General features: G+C 40.3%; 1 protein-coding gene across 1 annotated transcript in view; it reads right to left on the bottom strand.

Annotated features, from left to right (window-relative positions):
* Positions 1–2,116: 2,116 nt before the first annotated feature.
* il1rl2 (interleukin 1 receptor-like 2) overlaps positions 2,117–21,175 on the bottom strand; it is a 40,910-nt gene continuing 21,851 nt past the window's right edge. The window contains exons 4-11 of the mRNA XM_084122090.1: positions 19,047–19,209; positions 18,079–18,238; positions 16,752–16,808; positions 16,321–16,435; positions 16,084–16,223; positions 15,866–16,006; positions 3,628–3,786; positions 2,117–3,080 (exon numbers count right to left, since the gene is read on the bottom strand). Coding sequence (XP_083978216.1) covers positions 2,701–3,080; positions 3,628–3,786; positions 15,866–16,006; positions 16,084–16,223; positions 16,321–16,435; positions 16,752–16,808; positions 18,079–18,238; positions 19,047–19,209 — 1,315 coding nt within the window. The 3' untranslated portion in view covers positions 2,117–2,700. The remainder of the gene's footprint in view (positions 3,081–3,627; positions 3,787–15,865; positions 16,007–16,083; positions 16,224–16,320; positions 16,436–16,751; positions 16,809–18,078; positions 18,239–19,046; positions 19,210–21,175) is intronic.

Here is a 21,175-nt window from a genome sequence, read left to right as displayed (position 1 = left end):
GTTACACATATCTCAGAACTGGAAGAAGTTGTGTGTCTAATTGTAGCTGAATCCTGAATAAAATATCATGGAATCATTCTGTTCTGTGTGAAATATTGTGTAACAAACAGCAGTTTAGACTCTTCAGCCAAACGACTCAACCAAACGAACACACATAATGCATTTACAATTTATATTTATTGTTCAGATTCTAAATTATGTTTTATTAACAAAGTTCGGGAGGAGCACGTTCAGATAATTAACACGAGTGGAGAGCACTCAGCAATCAACGCTAAGAGGTGTGTATATATATATATATATATATATATATATATATATATATATATATATATATATATATATATTCAGCAGTCTCACCTAAATCCATTGACAGTTTAGCAGCATCCCACCACCACCACCACCACCACCACCCCTTCTCCACACTTCTAGTCCTAACCATTTACATACGGGGGGAGTACTCTGGGTTCGGGCCTAACTTCGAGCTAGGAGCCCCCCCCCCGGACAGCACGCCGAATACGCATTAAACTTTACTCCCTCTAATTGACCCTTCGCTAAGCCCCGCCCTCCTTAGTTACTGTTGCTACGCCTGTCAAGCTTTTGCACCTGGCACGTCTATTACAGTATGTATGCACTGGTTTCAGACATTCCTAAGGAGATAATTAGTCATTTTTGCCAAACAGGTGAAAATATGAGAGTGCAATACAGCAGTATGCATTCGAGGGCTATATCCACGACATAATATGCAAACGATTAGAGAATAATTTCATCAAAATTGTAGTTAAAGCGTTAGGTCCAAGCGCAAGCAGCAGCCGCCTCGTACGCTGACCATTCAAATGGGAAACACACAAATTTGAGGAACAGCTGTGTGCATGCCCAGCAGGGTAACTGAAATTTGAAAATATTCGAATATTTATAAAACAAACAGCTTATCTATATGTATTGTGGAATAAACACACGACATTAGCCTGACCACTTTGCAATGATAACATTCTCCCGCTTGTATTTTTAGCGCGCCAGGCTAACGCTACTGCTCACACGTCGGACTAACTTACCATTATGAACTGATTAATTTTGCATACCAACCTTTTCCTTGGAGATCTCCGGCAAGCCCTGTGATGTTCCCTCCTTTTACTAACAACCTTTTACTTTTACTAGAACTAACACCAGAAGAGTCGCGATCAGATTGGGGTAACGTTACTAGTTTGGCCGTCGATTAACAAAATGCTGAAATATATTTTTAAGTAACGTTAAGTTATGTCAGTGAGCCTCCGTCTTGCCTTTAATCACACTGCTTGATCCATGAGCTGGACAATAACTTTATTCTAGAGCTGCTATAAAGCCAAAACACTTTACTTTTAATTTCCTATTATCAACGTAAAGCTGCTTTGGAACAATCTACATTGTTAAAAGCGCTGTATAAATGAAGATGACGCCCGGCATTTCTCCCCTTGGGTTTTAGGTTTCGGGAAGGGAACAAAATCCACCACCCCGTCCAAACTTTTAGGGTACCGGGTATCAGATTTGCACAATCCATACGCACAACGCTTCGGCATGTTTCCCTCGCTCGAAAGCTTGCCAGACCTCCCGCGCCTAGTTACGGTTGCTAAGCCACGATTGGCCTGTGGCGGTTTTCGGGCGTGGCTTAGCGAACAGTCAATTGTATGTAAGTGTGAACTCATGAACTGAACTGAGAACAGTCTGTTTCGGACATGTTCGACATGATGAGAACTCACTGCTCAGGATTTCATAAAAATTTAGCAAAAACATACATAGCAAACCCCTTCTAAAGTAAGTATATTTGTCAATGTTTGATCTGGGTCATTTAACAGTGGTCTAGTGGCAGTTCTTGATTCACCAGTGTATCTGATAATTTAATCAAATCCAGTTTGCAAAGATGCAGTGGAAAGACAAAAAGCAAGAAGAGCAAGAACTTCCTGTTTTCTCTTGGGGGCAAAGAAAGGTAATCTCAGTTACTAGAAAAGTGCAAAACACACAGTGACAGTGTTAATTTCCTACAGGTATGTCTGCTCATAGACACAACGTTTAGTGGAAAAACACCCTGAACTCACCCTGAACTCTGATGGAAATCACTAAAATACTTACTGCTTTCAAAAAATCCAATAGTTACTTTTTTATTAATTATAATAAAAATTACAATATACACTTATGTCACCAAATAATTTAAAAAAAATTCAGTTGGCAAGCAGCTATGACATGCTATGACATGAAATTCGCTATGAGACGAAAAAAATCAGTGAAAATTTTTTTTTTACAGAAACTTATCTGACATGAAGCTGTAAAAGCTGACTATTTATTCTAAAAAATATTGAAGGAAAAACAAATAATAATCATAATCAACTAAAAAATAAAGGAAAAATAAAAACAAACAAACAAATAAAACGAATAGAAAGGAATGGCTGTTGCTCAAACAACTGTAAACAGTGTTGACGTTTTGACTGTGTCCCAGACTAAAATGCATGTTTGAGCTGTTTTAACTAAAAGCATATCTTAAAGATGTCAGTGCCATTGTTTTGTCTCTAGATTCACACCAGTCATTTTTTTTTCTAGGGCACATTTATAAAATCAACTTAAATGCCCTAATAGAAATAAGGCCTAATCCTGGCTTAATCTAAATCTAATCCAATCCTGTCTGTGAAACCGGGCCCAAATGTGCAGCTGCACTAGTTCAACATGCTGTATTTACCGCCTCTGAGCCGGAGGCATGTGGTAACGCACGTATTTCCAGAACCTTCTGTTTGCACGATCACTGGCGTTCTGCCTCCACTTGAGGATGCCTTTGGTGCGACGGATGAAGCGCAGAGACTCGGGCAGCAGATCTTCTTCAACACTGTCCTCCACCTGCACCAGGAGGACCTTCAGACCCTGCTTCACCAGAGCGTCATACAGACCCACTCGCTGCTCGTACGCCGCACACATCTGGGCAGAGGACGATTCTTCCAGTTGCACAGCATTGTCTGATATCAGGGATTTCTTGGTGGCATCGGTTTGAGACTGTGATGTAAGAACAATGATCAGCCTTCGACTTCGGCTCATTCTGTCAGCAATGACTTCATGCACCGCTGAAAAAGAGACTTGATTAGTGTCAAACTTTTGTTTTTTAGCAGGATTGCACTACAAAATACACTCAAAAATATTTAGGTCTGAATTTAAGATTTGTGTATTTTTTTGCATATAAAATTTCCATCCATTTGGATTAAAAATATAAAAAAACAAATAAACTTAACGAAAATTCATATTTGTCAGTCATACATAATAAAACGGGTCAGAATTATGACAAAAAAATCATGGCATAGTTTAAGATTAACTATTTGCATCTATTTCATTTATTTAAATAATCATATTTTCCATTTAGTGAAAAATGGTGTGAAAACATACATTCATAATTTGAACAGGATGTTATTTTATTTTACTTCTTACATTAAACAATTTGAATGACTAATTTTATGAAATGATTGAGGGAATCATGGAGAGAGAAATCAAGTTATTTCAGAGCAAATACATAAATAGACATTCATACTGTCTAAAGGCTGAAAATGGTTGAGATACATATTTTTAGCTATAGACCGAGCAGACCCAGCTGCTGTGTTCATGTGACAAGATGTTTACCTTCCCCAGGAAGTTCATCACGACCACTGATGAACAGTTTATAACCATAAAGATCTTCAAGCATCTCAGGAAGGAAATGCAGGGCAAAGATCATTGCGGAAGATGAGATGAGTTGGTCACCATGGAGATAACTCACATACGCATCATACAACTTTCCATCTTAAATGAAGCATAAGAATAATCATTACACAATAAAATTACAATATAATTATAATTTGATGATTAATATTGATGAACAAGCAGTGCTATGCAGTTTTTGTCACTGTTTGCTGATTGTGATTCAGGTCTGAGAATTAGGTACTTTATCTGCAGCCAGTACTAACTCTGATAGAAAATCAGCAAATTCTTTGATAAAGTCTGTATGGTGCCCTGGTGGCCTGTATACAGTAGCCAGCACAAATCTCAAACATGATCTATCATTTACACTAGATAGTGTACATTAAGCACCAACACTTCAAAAGTATTATATTTGAAACAAGACTTCTTAGTAATTCAGAAAATATTACTATAAATTACCCTTTCTGTCGTATCTGATACATGCTTAAATTGAACAATCAATGAACTGTTCATCTTTGAGGCAGATTTTCAGTCAACATTCTATTGTTTATTGTGGAGATTTTGTCCACAACCCAGTTTTAAATTTTAAACTAATATCAGGGCTATTATTTTCAGTTCATTCTATGCACATTACTGTAATGACAATAAAAAAACAATGATAAAAAAAAAAAAGTATATTCTAACATAGTCAAGTCAAGTCATCTTTATTTATATAACGCTTTTAACAATGTAAATTGTTCCAAAGCAGCTTTACAGTGATAATAGGAAATTAAAGTAACAGAGATTAGTTTGGCTTTATAGCAGCTCCAGAATAAAGTTATTGTCCTGCTAAAGTTAGTTTTGATTGATTTACTTCTGTCACAACGATCATTAGTTATTAACTTAGGGGCCGCTAACATGACACCGTTTTAACAGAAAACTCTTTAAGTTATCTCTACGCAAACTTTAAAAACGCGAACCTGTGAGAACGCTGATGGCGTGCACATGCGTAGTACGAGTTCAGTCTATAGGTATGTGCGTTTGAATATATGTGTGTAGGCGTGTAGTCCTTCCCTACAAATCAACTATCAACAAACTACTTGTCTGGCCTTAAAATTTATAATACAGAATTTTTATCACTTCCGTGTAGCCACGCAAACCGGAATTATCCCGACAATGCTTTATCTGTAGAGAGGTAAAGGGAAGGAGGCCTTCACAGGGAAGAACCTAGTTGACACTTCAGGACTGCGTTGTCGTGCATTATGATACTATTATTTAACTGGCTTGCTGTAATTTATAGTAATATCTTCAGAATTACTAAGAAGTCTTGTTTCAAATATAATACTTTTGAAGTGTTGGTGCTTAATGTAACACTATCTAGTGTAAATGATAAATCACGTTTGAGATTTGTGCTGGCTACTGTATACAGGCCACCATAAAGACTTTATCAAAGAATTTGCTGATTTTCTATCAGAGTTAGTATTGGCTGCAGATAAAGTACTAATTGTTGGTGATTTTAATATACATGTAGATAACGAAAAAGATGTTTTGGGATTGGGATTTAAAGACATTCTGAATCTGAATTAGACAACACGTGTTAGGACCTACTCATTGTCAGAATCATACTCTAGATCTAATATTATCACACGGAATAGATGTTGATGCCGTTGAAATTCTGCAGCAGAGCGATGACATCTCAGATCATTATCTAGTCTTGTGTATACTCCATTTAGCCAAGGCTGCAAAGCTGCACACACTGCAGGAGGGATTTTGGCCCACTCCTCCACACAGATCTTCTCTAGATCAGTCAGGTTTCTGGGCTGTCGCTGAGAAACACGGAGTTTGAGCTCCCTCTAAAGATTCTCTATTGGGTTTAGGTCTGGAGACTGGCTAGGCCACGCCAGAACCTTGATATGCTTCTTACAGAGCCACTCCTTGGTTATCCTGGCTGTGTGCTTCGGGTCATTGTCATGTTGGAAGACCCAGCCTCGACCCATCTTCAATGCTCTAACTGAGGGAAGGAGGTTGTTCCCCAAAATCTCGCAATACATGGCCCCGGTCATCCTCTCCTTAATACAGTGCAGTCGCCCTGTCCCATGTGCAGAAAAACACCACCAAAGCATGATGCTACCACCCCCATGCTTCACAGTAGGGATGGTGTTCTTGGGATGGTACTCATCATTCTTCTTCCTCCAAACACGTTTAGTGGAATTATGACCAAAAAGTTCTTTTTTGGTCTCATCTGACCACATGACTTTCTTCCATGACTCCTCTGGATCATCCAAATGGTCATTGGCAAACTTAAGACGGGCCTTAATGTGCTGGTTTAAGCAGGGGAACCTTCCCTGCATGATTTCAAACCATGACGTCTTAGTGTATTACCAACAGTAACCTTGGAAACGGTGGTCCCAGCTCTTTTCAGGTCATTGACCAGCTCCTCCCGTGTAGTTCTGGGCTGATTTCTCACCTTTCTTAGGATCATTGAGACCCCACGAGGTGAGATCTTGCATGGAGCCCCAGTCCGAGGGAGACTGACAGTCATGTTTAGCTTCTTCCATTTTCTAATGATTGCTCCAACAGTGGACCTTTTTTCACCAAGCTGCTTGGCAATTTCCCCGTAGCCCTTTCCAGCCTTGTGGAGGTGTACAATTTTGTCTCTAGTGTCTTTGGACAGCTCTTTGGTCTTATCCATGTTAGTAGTTGGATTCTTACTGATTGTATGGGGTGGACAGGTGTCTTTATGCAGCTAACGACCTCAAACAGGTGCATCTAATTTAGGATAATAAATGGAGTGGAGGTGGACATTTTAAAGGCAGACTAACAGGTCTTTGAGGGTCAGAATTCTAGCTGATAGACAGGTGTTCAAATACTTATTTGCAGCTGTATCATACAAATAAATAGTTAAAAAATCATATATTGTGATTTCTGATTTTTTTTTATTTTTAGATTATGTCTCTCACAGTGGACATGCACCTACAATGACAATTTCAGACCACTCCATGATTTCCAAGTGGGAGAACTTGCAAAATAGCAGGGTGTTCAAATACTTATTTTCCTCACTGTAAATATGTTAGACCTATCACTTCTCCACTAAAGATTGCTTTATTAATAATCTTCCTAATCCGTTTCATCATCTCAGCATCCCGGATAGCTTAGAAGAACTCGATATTGCGACAGAAACTTTCAACTCTCTCTTTTTCAGCACTTTAGACACAGTTGCTCCTTTGCACTTAAAGAAGATTAAAGAAAATAGTCCAACGCCGTGGTACAACGAGCACACTCGGCCCTTAAGAGAACAGCCAGAAAAATGGAGCGCAACTGGAAGAAAACAAAACTAGAGGTGTTCCCTTTCGAAAGCTACAATCGATGCTGCGCTGCTCAGCGCATTGGGAACATATTTTATCGTGACCAGCTGTGAATATTGTGTATAACACGTCAATGAAATTGACCCGGAGGTAGTATAGCCTCGGTCGGTGACGTCATCGGCGCGCCCCCGCGACACGAGGCTATAAGTAGATGAGCCACAGGTGCATCGTCAGGTCTTTTGTCTTCAGACCATTACTGTGCATGTGTGAACGTCAAAACTCTCTCTCTACCTTTTATCTGCTACAGATCTTTGCTAGGAGTTAGTTTATTCAGGCAGTGTGCAGAAAATTTCTCATTTCTCAAGCCTTTTTCTCTCTCGCACATCAAAGAGTTTAAAAAGTAAAAAAGAGGAGAAATGAGCCAGCAAAACAATAAGTGTTGTGTTCCTCCATGCTCCCATTACATGTCAGAACTGGATACAAACACTTACTGCTTGCTTTGTTTGGGAAAGAACATGCTGCCCTTGCATTTGAGCATGGTGATTGCGAGCACTGTGGAATGTTTACAGTTAAAGTGCTTTGCGTTCGCTTTGCTTATTTCAAGGTAGCGCCCATAATGATTGTGGGGCTCGCGTGCGATCTGGCTGAGAAGCGAGAGACGGTGGTTCCCTATCGCTCGCTCTCTCTCCAGATCGCGATGTCCTTTTGCCTGACTACCGAAGCGTGCCTCGGCGCTTCTTCGGCTCGGGCAGAGGACATTGAATCTCGTGGGTTTGTCGCCTCCGAGCGTTTCTCCCGTGATGATAAAAGGAGATCGCTCGTGGCGATCGTTCGTGCAGTGACCAGATTGATCTGATCACAACAAAAAGAGTCACATAAAACACAGTCTATAAATAAATAAAGATTGTAAATATTTATGTCTTGTGTCCTCGACATCGAGCCATTCTACTATCGCGGGTGCGAGGGCACGCGATTATATGATATTGCCTCAGTTTGGAGAGACGCTCGCGGACTATCTCTCCCCTGGGATCATATTATCTTATCAGATGCATTTTCAGCGGTTAGGCTGGTACTGCGTTGTACACTATGGCCGTGTAAAAGGCATACCAGGTTGATCTTATGAAAGATTTAAACACAGCCTCTCATCCAGACCGTGTTTGCTTGTCTGATTGGGATGTGTTTATTGCTGAGGAACTGATATTTATATTTATATATATAATATTTATATAATATAATTATATATATATATATGTATGTATTATATATAATATAATATTGTCTGGCTGTTTTCCGGACACATTTAATTCTGAGGAATTAAAGCTGCCTCTGAACACATCTCTCGTTATGTTAAAACGTTTGAGATGTTCTCGAGGTGGTGACTTGTGTGATGGTCGGATTACAGCTAGACTGCCCTCCTTGAGGATCTCCATGACGTTAACTTGGTTATGGGAAAACCTTATTCTTCGTGCATCTTTGTGCCCTTGACGTATTAAGACTATCATGGGTGCAGGGGTGTGTGGTTATACGATGATGGGCCAGTCTGAAGAGACATTTTCTTCTCTTCTTTTTGCTCATCATCATTTTAGGAGGGTTCAAAAGCAGAGTGTAACGAGTTGCGCTCCCCCTCGTGAAAACTGGGGACCGGCTCGTTGTGCTCAGCAGCTGCATAATAGACCTAAGACAAAATCCTGAGGGTTGTTTTGTCCCAGGTCTGTGGGGGTGTGCCCCTACGGGACGAGACATGTAAATCAAACAGCTCCTACCTGACACCCTCACGAAACCACTGTACTTCCTCGCCACCTCTGGTGATTCGGGGAGCAGCGGTTTCCAGCGAAATGTTAGATGTTCTGTTGCTTTTCTGCTGTCATCCAGGACACGGAACATCTAACATCCTCTCAAAAGGAAGTGTTAAGTTGATACCACTCTCAGAGAGTCTGGCAGCGTGGAAACTTCTGCCAGGTTTTTCTATTTGGGTATTAAGTACAGTACAAATAGGATAGAATCCAATTTATTAATCGTCCTCCGCGTTTCAACGGCGTGGTATTCACTTCCGTGAGACCGGAACTGGCGCATGTACTGTCACAAGAGCTACAATCTCTGCTGAGAAAAGAGGCCATAGAACATGTTCCTCTTCCAGAGAGAGAGTCAGGCTATTACAGCAGATACTTCCTGGTCCCCAAAAAGGATGGGGGGTTGCGTCCAATCTTCGATCTTCAAGGCTTAAACCGTACAGTTAAAGCACTCAAGTTCAAGATGTTAACGGTAAAGACGATCGTGTCGTAAATTCAACATCACGTTTGATTTGTCATGATCGATCTGAAGGACGTATATTTTCATATAGAATATTGCCACAACACAGGAGGTTCCCAAGTTTGCTTTTGGGGGCAAAGCTTACCAATATTGGGTCCTTCCATTCGACCTAGCCATGTTATCTCTAGGGGGCTGAGGTCAACGCCAAGGGCGTTCTCTCTCCCACCCTGAGGGTAACATGTTTGGGGTTAAATGAGACTCTGTCACCATCGGGCATAATTGTCTCCCGCTCGTGTCAGGACCAATTTTAACATCCTAAGCAACATCTAGCTAGGTCAGGACATTACATGGGTCTCATGGCAGCTGCGTCCACAATGATTCCTCTGGGCCTTTTGCGCATGAGACCATTTTAGTTGTGGCTCAAAACGGGGGATTTCAACTACAATCCCCAAGGGCAAATAAAGGCAAGAACACTCGCTGAGTGCTTCGTGTCCTTTCTAAAATCCATGTTTATGGTGAGTCACGCGCTGAACGCTTCGTGCACTTTCTAAAATCCATGTTTATGGTAAGGGTTACGCGCTGCGGCTTCGTTCCCTTTCTATGTGGTTCAGACCCCGGTTCCTTGCTTTGGGTCCCACTTTAGGTGTGTCTTGCTGTCGCAGAATGCTAACGGCAGACGCCTCCCTGATGGGCTGGGGTGCGGTCTTAAGTGGTCGTCCAGCTCAAGGGGAATGAGGGGCATCAACTGCTTCAAGCTGATGACTGTATTTTTGGCCCTGAAATACTCTCTCCCTCAGTTGAGAGACTGTCATGTCCTAGAGCGGCACAGCGGCAGTCTCTCACATAATCACCAGGGAAGTTTGTGCTCATGCAATCTGAACAGAATAGCGGGGCACATCTTTCTCTGGGCCCAGGAAAAGTTCCTGTCACTCAGGGCAGTGTACATCTCAGGGCACCTGAATGTGGGAGCGGATTTACTGTCCAGACAGAAACTACTGAGAGGGGAATGGAAACTCCACCCAGAAGTAGTCAAACAGATTTGGATACGAAGTGGAGGTGGACCTCTTCGCCTCTTATCAGAAAGCGCGATGTTCCCTCTACTTATCTCTGAATCACCCAGCCCCTGGGTCTGGATGCGATGGCGCACACATGGCCTAGGATGTGCATGTATGCGTTTTCCTCCAGTTTCTCTGCTCCCAGGAGTTCTAGCCAGAGTTTGGTTCTCCGAGATAATCTCTCCTCAACGGCTCGCCTTGGACGATTCCGGAGAGGAGGGACCTTCTGTCTCAGACGGAGGGCACGATATTCCATCCCAGGCCCAACCTCTGGAACCTTCATGTTTGGCCCCTGATGGGTACCAACTGAGGGGCACTGGGCTTTTCGCCTGTTGTTGTTGAGACCATTCTCAGTGCTAGTGCTTCCTTCACTAAAAAGAGTTATGTCAACAAATGGAGTGTCTTTGAAAGGTGGTGTGTCATAATGCAGATCCGGTCAACTGCCAGATTGCTTCAGTTCTGGAATTCCTGCAGGAAATATTATCATCAGGCACATGCCCCGCCACTCTCAAGGTTTATGTGGCCGCTCTTTCGGCTTGCCATGCCTTGGTTGACGGGGTGCCACTCGGGAGACATCCTCTGTTCGTTCAGGTCATTCATGGCGACTGAGGCCTCTCATAAAACCAAGATCCCATCATGGGACTTAGCTTTAGTCCTAGAGGGTCTGGTTGAGACTCCTTTTGAACCTCTAGAATCAGCGTCTGACAAACTTCTGACTCTAAGATTTTCTTATGGCAATAACTTCTTTGAAAAGAATTGGAGATATGCAGGCTCTGTCGATTTCGCCACCCTGCTTAGACTTTGCCCCAGGAATGGTGAAAGTGATTTTGCATCCTCATCCTGATTACCTGCCTAAGGTGCCTTTTTTGGCTATACATCCTGTCACGCTTGAGGCCTTCTGCTCTCCGCCGTTCACGATGCCGGAACAGGAGAGATCTCATAGACTATGTCCAGTCCGTGCTCTTCAGGCCTACGTCCACCGCACTAGCTAGTGGCGTAAGTCAGAGCGACTTTTCGTCTGTTATGGGGGCCGCAACCGATGGCTGCCGCCACTAAGCAACCATGTCACATTGGGTCATGGATGCTATTGCTCTTGCCTATGAGGCGCGCGGCCAAGCTTCGCCAACGGGTTTAAGGGCTCACTCCACCAGAGGGGTCGCCTCCTCTGCTGCCTTGGCAAGAGGTGCCCCTTGCAGTTTATTTGTGATGCGGCAGGCTGGTCCTCTCCGCACACATTCATAAGATTTTATAGTTTGGATGTTCATGTCACTCCGGGCTCTCATGTCCTTGAGTCGACATCACAAGCTAATGTCTAGGCCTTCTTGCGTTCTTGTGAAACACACCTGCACAACCGTGGGGGTCCAGACATTTTCAAGCACGGCGGCGTGGGTATTCTCGTTCCCAATGCGCTGAGCAGCGCAGCATCGATTGTAGCTTTCGAAAGGGAACGTCTCCGGTTACTTAACTGTAACCTTGTTCCCTGAGAAAGCGGAACGAGATGCTGCGCTACTTTGCCGTGCTGAAGATGTCCCAGGACTGCTCTTCAGACAAAATATCCTGACGATGCACCTGTGGCTCATCTACTTATAGCCTCGTGTCGCGGGGGCGCGCCGATGACGTCACCGACCGAGGCTATACTACCTCCGGGTCAATTTCATTGACGTGTTATACACAATATTCACAGCTGGTCACGATAAAATATGTTCCCAATGCGCTGAGCAGCGCAGCATCTCGTTCCGCTTTCTCAGGGAACAAGGTTACAGTTAAGTAACCGGAGACGTTTCGCATTTCATGGAAGGAGAGCTCGATTGCGTTCAGAGAGGCCTTAAAAGCTGCTAGATCTGCTTATTTTTCAACCCTATTAGATGAAAATTATCAAAACCCTAGATATTTATTTAAAACAGTGGCTAAATTAACAAAAAATAAAGCTTCAAGCCCAGACGTTTCCAAGCAGCACAGCAGTAATGACTTTATGAACTTCTTCACTTATAAGATTAATAATATTAGGGAGAAAATTATAACTATGCAACCGTCAACTACAGTATCGCATCAGGCAGTGCATTGTAGTCTCCCTGAGGAAAAATTGGATTAATTCGTTGCTATAGGAGAGGAAGAATTTACTAAACTCGTTAAATCATCTAAACCAACAACATGTATGTTAGACCCTATACCGACTAAGCTACTGAAAGAGATGCTTCCAGAGGTCATAGATCCTCTTCTTAATATCATTAATTCATCTTTGTCTCTAGGATACGTACCAAAAACTTTAAAGCTGGCTATGATTAAACCACTTGTTAAAAAAACGCAACTTGATCCTACAGAATTAGAGGCATCCTACCGCAGCAAACACAAAGTGCTCAGTTACAGAGTAAAGAAGAGACATTTTAGTAAAAACATGCAAACGTTTTTAAAAGAAGTCTCTTATGCTCCACAAGACTGCATTTAGTTAAGCAAAATATAGTAATATTGTGAAATATTAATACCATTTAAAAGAACTGTTTTCTATTTTAGTATATTTTAAAATGGCATTTATACCTGATGGCAAGGCTGAATTTTCAGCATCATCACTCCAGTCTTCAGTGTCACATGATCCTTCAGAAATCGATGTTGATAATAATAATATTATCTTAGTATTATCAATGTAAAGTTATCAATATTAATAATTAGAGGCGGTATCTTCACAACTATGTTCCTTTTTAGAAAGAAATTATATCTGCGAGGATTTCCAGTCAGGATTTAGACCGTACCATAGTACTGAGACTGCTCTCATTAGAGTCACAAATGATTTGCTCTTATCATCCGATCGTGGTTGTATCTCTCTATTAGTGTTACTCGATCTCAGTGCTGCATTTGATACTATTGACCACAACATTCTTTTAAATAGACTCGAAAATTATGTTGGCACTAGTGAAATTGCACTAGCATGGTTTAAATCATATTTATCTGACAGTTATCAGTTTGTAGCAGTAAATGAAGAGATGTCTTATCGATCACAAGTTCAGTATGGCGTACCACAAGGCTCAGTTCTAGGACCGTTGCAGTTCACTCTGTATATGCTACCCTTGGGAGATACTGTATCATTAAATATCATATTTAAGAGATATCATATCTCATATCTAAATTACGTCATATACTCTCAATGACAAATGCGGAACAATTAGTTCATGCGTTCATGACCTCAAGGCTAGATTATTGTAATGCTCTACTGGGTGGTTAGGGTTAGGGTTAGGGTTAGTTCTTACCAGAACCAGGAAGTATGACCATATTAGCCCGGTTCTGTCAACACTGCACTGGCTCCCTATTAAACATCGTATACATTTTTAAATATTGCTGATTACTTACAAAGCACTAAATTGTTTAGCTCCCCTTGAGTGAACTCTTAACACATTATAGTCCTTCACGTTAGGGCTGCACAATTAATCGAATTTCTAATCGCGATTACGATTATGGATGCCACTATTACGTAATCGTTCAAAGATGCGATTACCAAAAAAAAGAAAGAAAAAAAATCCACTCTGCGTGCATTTAGACTAGAGCATGTTATAAGAGGCGAATCACAACTACTTCAGAAAACCCAGCACAATAGGAACTACCAGGCAGTGACGTATGTGTACGCTGAAATAAAAAGTCTTTCACCTCAGAAAAACGGACGTTCCTGTCATGTCAGCCATTATAGGCTACTGTGTTCGTAGTACACACTCTTCAGTTGCACGCGCAAATGCGGCGGCGCGAGCTGTGTATAAAGTGCAAAGGAAACTACGAGCATGCAAGGTTGTTACGTTGTAAATTAGTAAGTCACGAAATAAAATTAAAATACCAATAAATCACGTTACTGGTACGTTGTGTGTTAGCTGAGAAGGATTTGCATGCAGGGATGATTTTCATTCTATTCACCAGGAGCAGTTTTCCATGTTTCATTAACAGTTCTTGTTAATATTGTGTATTCAGCATGGTAACTGTCATTTCAATATTAACCCCAAAATGCCACTTTATTTTCACTTTGTGTTATTTTTTATATTTTTAAATGACTGTGGTGGCTCATACCAACATTGTATTAACAAAAGCTAGTTTGGGACTGCTATTTAATAGCTTTGCATCTATACTATGCCTAATGTTAATTTCTTAGTAGTCTTTACTATTAGTCATATTCTTACAATTTATGTGTATGTTAAGTAAAGGGGGACAGTGTGTTTCTTCACAATTTTTAAGTAAACATGTATAATAATATGTCATACAATATGTCATATATATATATATATATATATATATATATATATATATATATATATATATATATATATATATTCAATGTAAATTGTGATAATCGTAATTAATAATCACAATTACAATTTCAAGGGAATAATCGGCAATTATGATTTTTGTCATAATCGTGCAGCCCTACTTCACGTCTATTGCGATCTCAAAATTCCGGCCAGTTGATAATACTTAGAATATCAAAATTGACTGCTGGCGGTAGATCCTTTTCCTATTTAGCACCAAAACTCTAGAACAGTCTTCCTAACATTGTCCGGGAAGCAGACACACTCTGTCAGTTTAAATCTAGGCTAAAAACAACCTTTGACCTAGCATACACATAGAAAATTATACATTCCTATTATTCAAATCAGTTAAATGATTATTAGGCTGCATAGATTAGGTCAGCCGGAACCGGGAACACTTCCTATAACACCCGATGTACCCGTTACATCATAAGAAGAATGGTGTCTACGCTAATGTTAGTCTTTCTGATTATTCCAAGGATTATTGTAGTCAGCCGGATCCGGGCCGTATCCAGATCAGATGGAGGACCTGCGCCTTTTTTTCTCCATTCTGCCCTGATGGAGTTTTGGTTCCTTGCCACTGTCACCTTTTTTGCCTTTTTCACCTTTGTTGCCATTGGCTTTTGGCTTGCTTATTTCGGGATATTAAATTTAACATTTATTTTAATATTCAACAATAATATTGATCTGCCTACATTGACACCATTATATGAGAACTGAACTGAGCTGGACGATGACATCACGGTTTTCTCCAGAGCGGCTATATATATAAATGAACTAAATTAATAACTTTTTTACAAAAAAATGAACCATCACTTAACTTACTGGACTGTGACACTATTTTCTTCTGGAAACAAACTTTGTTGCATTATTTTCCTGTTACCTCTGTAAAGCTGCTTTAAAACAATCTGTATTGTAAAAAGCGCTATATAAATAAATGTGACTTGACTTAAATTTAGGCTGATTAAAAATGCTGTATTACAGTAATGATATTCTTACGAGACTATAAAAATAACAGGAGTTAAAATAAAAAACATTCAAATGCATTATGATAAGGAGAATTTTAAAATGTGCTTAATTGTCATGAAAATAATGTTTTTTCAACAACAACAAAATTATGCAAAATATAATTTCTATTTTTTCAGTTAATTTTGATGTTGCTGTGAAATTCACCCACTTGTATTTCATAATAAATATTTAATACCATTTATGATCGAATCAGTTTGATTTTTAAACAAAACCATTGTTTGAAAGCATGTAATTGAAAGCATCTCTACAGAAAAGTCAATAAAAATCGGAGGTAAAGACGTACCGCTGCATACGGCAGAAGACGAGCAAACATCCCTGTAAACCAGAACCAGATCGACTCTGAAGAAGAATGCCACAGCGCCCAGTAACGTGACCAGAGCCACCAGACCGAAGCCGATCCAATAATGACGCGCCTTCTGACTAGCTGAGAGAAAAAGAGAAGGAGCAAGTTGGAAAAGGGGACATAATCAAAAGTATTGTCCAATGCAACCTAGACCTGACCTGGGATAAGCCGGGCTATTCCAAAATCTGAACCTGCCGGGTGTTGAACGACACATTTTAGATCAGTGTTCAGATATTCAGCTGTGACTTCAGAGATGGATAAATTACAAAGCTTGTACAGCCGCTTGCTCTCCTCCTTGCTGGAAAAACAAGACATGCAGAAACAAAATGGTTAGTCACATCATAAACAAAACACTCTCTCATTATATAAAGAGCAAACGTATCTTTTGTCCTTACGTGCTGCTCTTGCAGCTCAGAGTGAGAGAATCAGAGTCACTCGTCCAGTATATCACAGTTTCGTCCATGTCGTACTTCCCAACAAGAGCTTTGCAGCTCAGCTCGTAACTTTCGCCTACGGTCACATGAATATTATTGCACTTTTCAAAATGTTTCGGTTTCATGACTTTTCTTTATATTGCAATTCAATAAACTCGTCTTCATGTGATTCTAATTCAAATTCAATGTAATATGCTGTTTTTTTACAAATTCAATTCAAATTCACACTCATGAATGGAAAGAGATAATTCCTAAATGCTAATATGTTTGCATTTGTTTGTTTGCAGATCACAAAAACGCATAAATGGCCTTGAGTTAAAACAGTGCAAGTACTAACTCGATTTGACACGTACAGCAACAGAAGAGTTAAACGTGTTATCGCCGTCACTCACCTAGTGTTACGGTGTGTGTTTCTTGCTTTGGGAAGATGATTGTAGGCTTCGTCACCACTGTTACACACAGAGAAACATTCATCACATCATCCATCAAAGTCTCTCCATCAGCGCTGAACTGTGTGTGGATGTTATTAGGGCATGCACTTCACATTTCAGGTTCTTAATCATTTTACTATATCAAATTAAAGGATTTTGAGACTATGCAGGATTTTTTATTTTTTTTTTAATAAAAAGGACAGACTCATACAAAAAGAATGCCTCTCAATCATCACTAGAAGTGCCTGTAGTTTATTACTTTCTTCTTGGATTGCTCGGGACGTTTCTGCCCTGTGGCCAGTGTGTCGCCTCAGCCAATCACGACACAGCATAAGCGCTCGGGGCTCGAGCACCCACGGAAAAATACCAGATATTCTCCATTGATTTTAACCAATAAAAAAATCTATTGCAGCTTCTTCCACTTTTTATATTTATTTGAGGCCGTTTCTATGGCGTTATTTTAATCACAAATGTCGAGAGTGTGCATACAAGTAATGTACAAGCACAAATCGCTCAACAGGCGGATTTCCATCACTCACATTATGAAATAAATGCTTTTCTCCTAAACACCCTGGCCATAATTAGACTATGACGCTATTTTCTTCTAGATCTCAGTAATGGTCTGCAGAGGAATATCCTAGCCAATGGTTCCCTAACTGCTGTTAGTACCGGGATGAAATCCTCAGAGCCATTGTTAGACCTCATGCTGGTCCTGGAGCATGATAATGCCCAGCCTCATGTGGACAGAGTGTTTAGGCAGTTTTTAGATGACGAAGGCATTGATGCCATTGACTGGCCCTTACATTCCCCAGACCTAAATCCAATTGAGAACCTCTGGGACATTATGTATCGGAGCATCCGAAGCCGCCAAGAGTGTCCAGGAGCTCACTGATGCCCTGATCCAGGTCTGGGAGGAGATCCCATAGGACACCATCTCATCAGGATGTCTCATCCCAAATGTTGTCGTGAGCGGATACAGGCTCGTAGCCATTCACACCACTGACTTACATTATGAGTTGTTGTGAAGAACTTCATGCAAGTTGGATCAGCCTGTAAATTCTGTTTTTTACATTGATTTTTGGTATGATTTTGAATCCAGGACTCAGTATGTTGATGACTGTTGTCACAAAATTTTGTTCTTAACAAATTATAGAATGTATAAATATTTTCAAATTTAATATTTCATTCATTAAAATCAAATGTGTGTTTTAAGTGTTCCCTTAATTTTTTGAGCAGTGTATTTTGAGTGCTGTAATTTTACTTTAAATTGAATTGAATTGTCATTTACCAAAATCTGAAGGCAGGCTGTAGAGTTTTGTAGTCTGGGCAGCAGAGTAGTTCAGTCCTTCAAAAGTAAAGTTCACAAAGCAAGTAAAGAATCCAACCATCTCATCTGATCTGTTCACCGGGAAAACCTTCCTGTTTTCCCCTTTGAGTGGATGGCAGTTCTACAGAGGGAGAACAGAGAGATTATAATGAGCATGTACACACACGCACAGGCAACGTTTAAAGGTGAAAGTGAATCCTTTAAATGAGAAGACCATGTACTGTACATAAGCTCAACATATTGATGACTAAAGTAATGTTTTGCCATTTACAAAACTTGTTTGACATTTGCTATTTTTGATGAAAGTAATATTAACCACCAGATGTATTAAAGTCAAATGATTTTTAGTCATTTTTAGCATGCTGGTCTTTTCAGCAATGCACACTTCAGTTCTGTTTATGCCTACACAGATCTTGTGTAAATGTGGTCACCACTTCTGTAACTCAGTGTTTTAACAGAACAAGAACGAGATCTGGGCGGAGTCTCTCTGCAAGCGCACTGCACTCACAACAAAATGGATAAGCACATAATCATATTTTTTTTATTATTACACCATTTTTATATGATTAAAAATACATACTGAGTGACTGAAACAGTATGTCATAGAATACACTTGTTTCGTCAGTTTGAATGTTCTTTCATTTATTTTCAAGATCTGAGGTGAATTATCCATTGTTGCTTTAAGTACGGCTATAAATGATATTCAAACTCACATTAGACACTTTTAACATTAAAATAAAGCACATAATCTGAACCTGAGATAACCATTGTCATAATTTGTATGTCGTTGTTCCAGCCATGACGTTGCAGAAATAGAAACCGTTTCTAAAATAGAAATTGCATGTTGCGGCGTGTCCGGTCAGGAAACAACAAATCAACCTGTAGTGTGAATATGTGTTTCACTTATGGTTTTTGCAGGCACCCCTTACCTTTCGCCAGGTCACTTGAGCTCCAGGGTCTAACTCAAAGACATGAGGAAGGAAACATCTGAGTTCCTCTGTGCTCTTTACGTTGTCTTCTCTGTTCATTGGGGGGCATGTTTCGTTCTGAACGGAGACTTCAAATATAATTTCCTGGGTTTCATTGCCATCTCTGCCACATAGAACACAAGAAGAACAAGAAGAACAAGAAGAACAACCGTTGGGATGAAAGAATGGCCGATATGGAATTCTGAACACAAAACATACAGTGCAAAGCTGTTTTTATTTTATGTTTGCATCTTTACACTCTACACCTTGGTTTTATTTGATAATTCTCAGTTCTCAATATTTGGTTTAGCACTAGAACCACCAGGGACGATGTATGCATAAAACCACCAGTGGGTAAAATGTACCCATACACATGACTACTGTTTTGATATGGCTAAAAAAACATATTATGCCACTGTCTTTACAAAGTAAAGTCTAAAGTCATGAAATTATTGCTTTTAGTCATCAACTATGTTTTTGTCCTGTTGTTTTATGTTCAAGTCTATTTTAAGCAGGCTAATCACTTTTCTTAATGGTGAATATAGGCTAACCCAGCCTGCAATGACAATGAGAATGAAATAAATACATATTTGGGTGGTGTAATATTATAATAAAATGTCATTAATCACATATTAAAATTATTTAAATGACTAAAATACCGTAAATAGACAATAATGAGCTATAATAATTCACCGCACAGCATAGGATGTATGATGCAATGACAAATTCAAGCGCACAGTTTCACCTGATTAATTATTAATTTGTTTAGTTATATCATTTATAATTTGAATATAAGAGAACAACACCAATAAACTTGGGTTTATTATTTAAAAAAAATTCATTACATCATAGATTGGAAATATTCTTTTCAGGAAAGGGTCAGACTTGAATAAATAGCAAGAGTAGCGGTTAGCGCTGCACGATTAATCGCAATTTACATGTAATCGCACTTAAACCGATTTGGCTTATCACGATTGTGAAATGGCAAATGCTGAGATCATATGTTATGCGCAGCTTGTCCTTGATGATCGGCTCAGTAAACACTGCTCACTCTGAAAGCACTGCGAGTTTGAGTCACTTATAATATGTATTTGAAAAAGCAACACGCGTCAAACATGTCCAACAAAAGACAACATTTAATAACATGCTTTTTCTCCAAACTCATATCATAACATCAGTTGAGCTCCTCCTTCTGTGAGATAATGAGCTTCTGACACAGAATAAGGCAGTCGTGTGTTTATTAGTCATGTTTAATCAAAGCGTTTCAATCTTCTGTTTATTCAGATACAGAGAGTGTGATGCCTGATAGGGATTTCCTGGAATGATGTGTGTTATCGTACTTCAGCGGGGCATATTTGGCGTGTGTGTGTGAGACGCCCTCTGGTGTTCAGAGGGATATGTGGTGTGTGTGTGTGTGTGTGTGTGTGTGTGTGTGTGTGTGTGTGTGTGTGTGAAAAACGCCCTCTGGTGTTCAGAAGGATATGTGGTGTGTGTGTGTGTGTGTGTGTGTGTGTGAGACGCCCTCTGGTGTTCAGAGGGATATGTGGTGTGTGTGTGTGTGTGTGTCTGTTTGTGTGAGAGACGCCCTCTGGTGTTCAGATGACGTATGCGTGAGACACCCTCTGGTGTTCAGAAGGATATGTGGTGTGTGTGTGTGTGTGTGTGTGTGTGTGTGTGTGTGTGTGTGTGTGTGTGTGTGTGTGAAAAACGCCCTCTGGTGTTCAGAAGGATATGTGGTGTGTGTGTGTGTGTGTGAGACGCCCTCTGGTGTTCAGAGGGATATGTGGTGTGTGTGTGTGTGTGTGTGTGTGTGTGTCTGTTTGTGTGAGAGACGCCCTCTGGTGTTCAGATGACGTATGCGTGAGACACCCTCTGGTGTTCAGAAGGATATGTGGTGTGTGTGTGTGTGTGTGTGTGTGTGTGATGCCCTCTGGTGTTCAGATGGTGCATTTACTGCCGATCAGCCGCTGCACTAACAAACTGAGCATAAAATAATCGCAGCCTTTGCCAAATCGTGTGCGGTTTCATTGCGATTAATCGTGCAGCCCTAGTAGCGGCCATTAAACGATAAAAATTGCATAATTTAAAAA

The sequence above is a fragment of the Abramis brama genome (genome assembly GCF_963993115.1).
Source record: "Abramis brama genome assembly, chromosome: 8".
Taxonomy (NCBI): domain Eukaryota; kingdom Metazoa; phylum Chordata; class Actinopteri; order Cypriniformes; family Leuciscidae; genus Abramis; species Abramis brama.
Note: the sequence above shows the minus strand (reverse complement) of the source record. Positions and strands in the feature narration are given on the sequence as shown.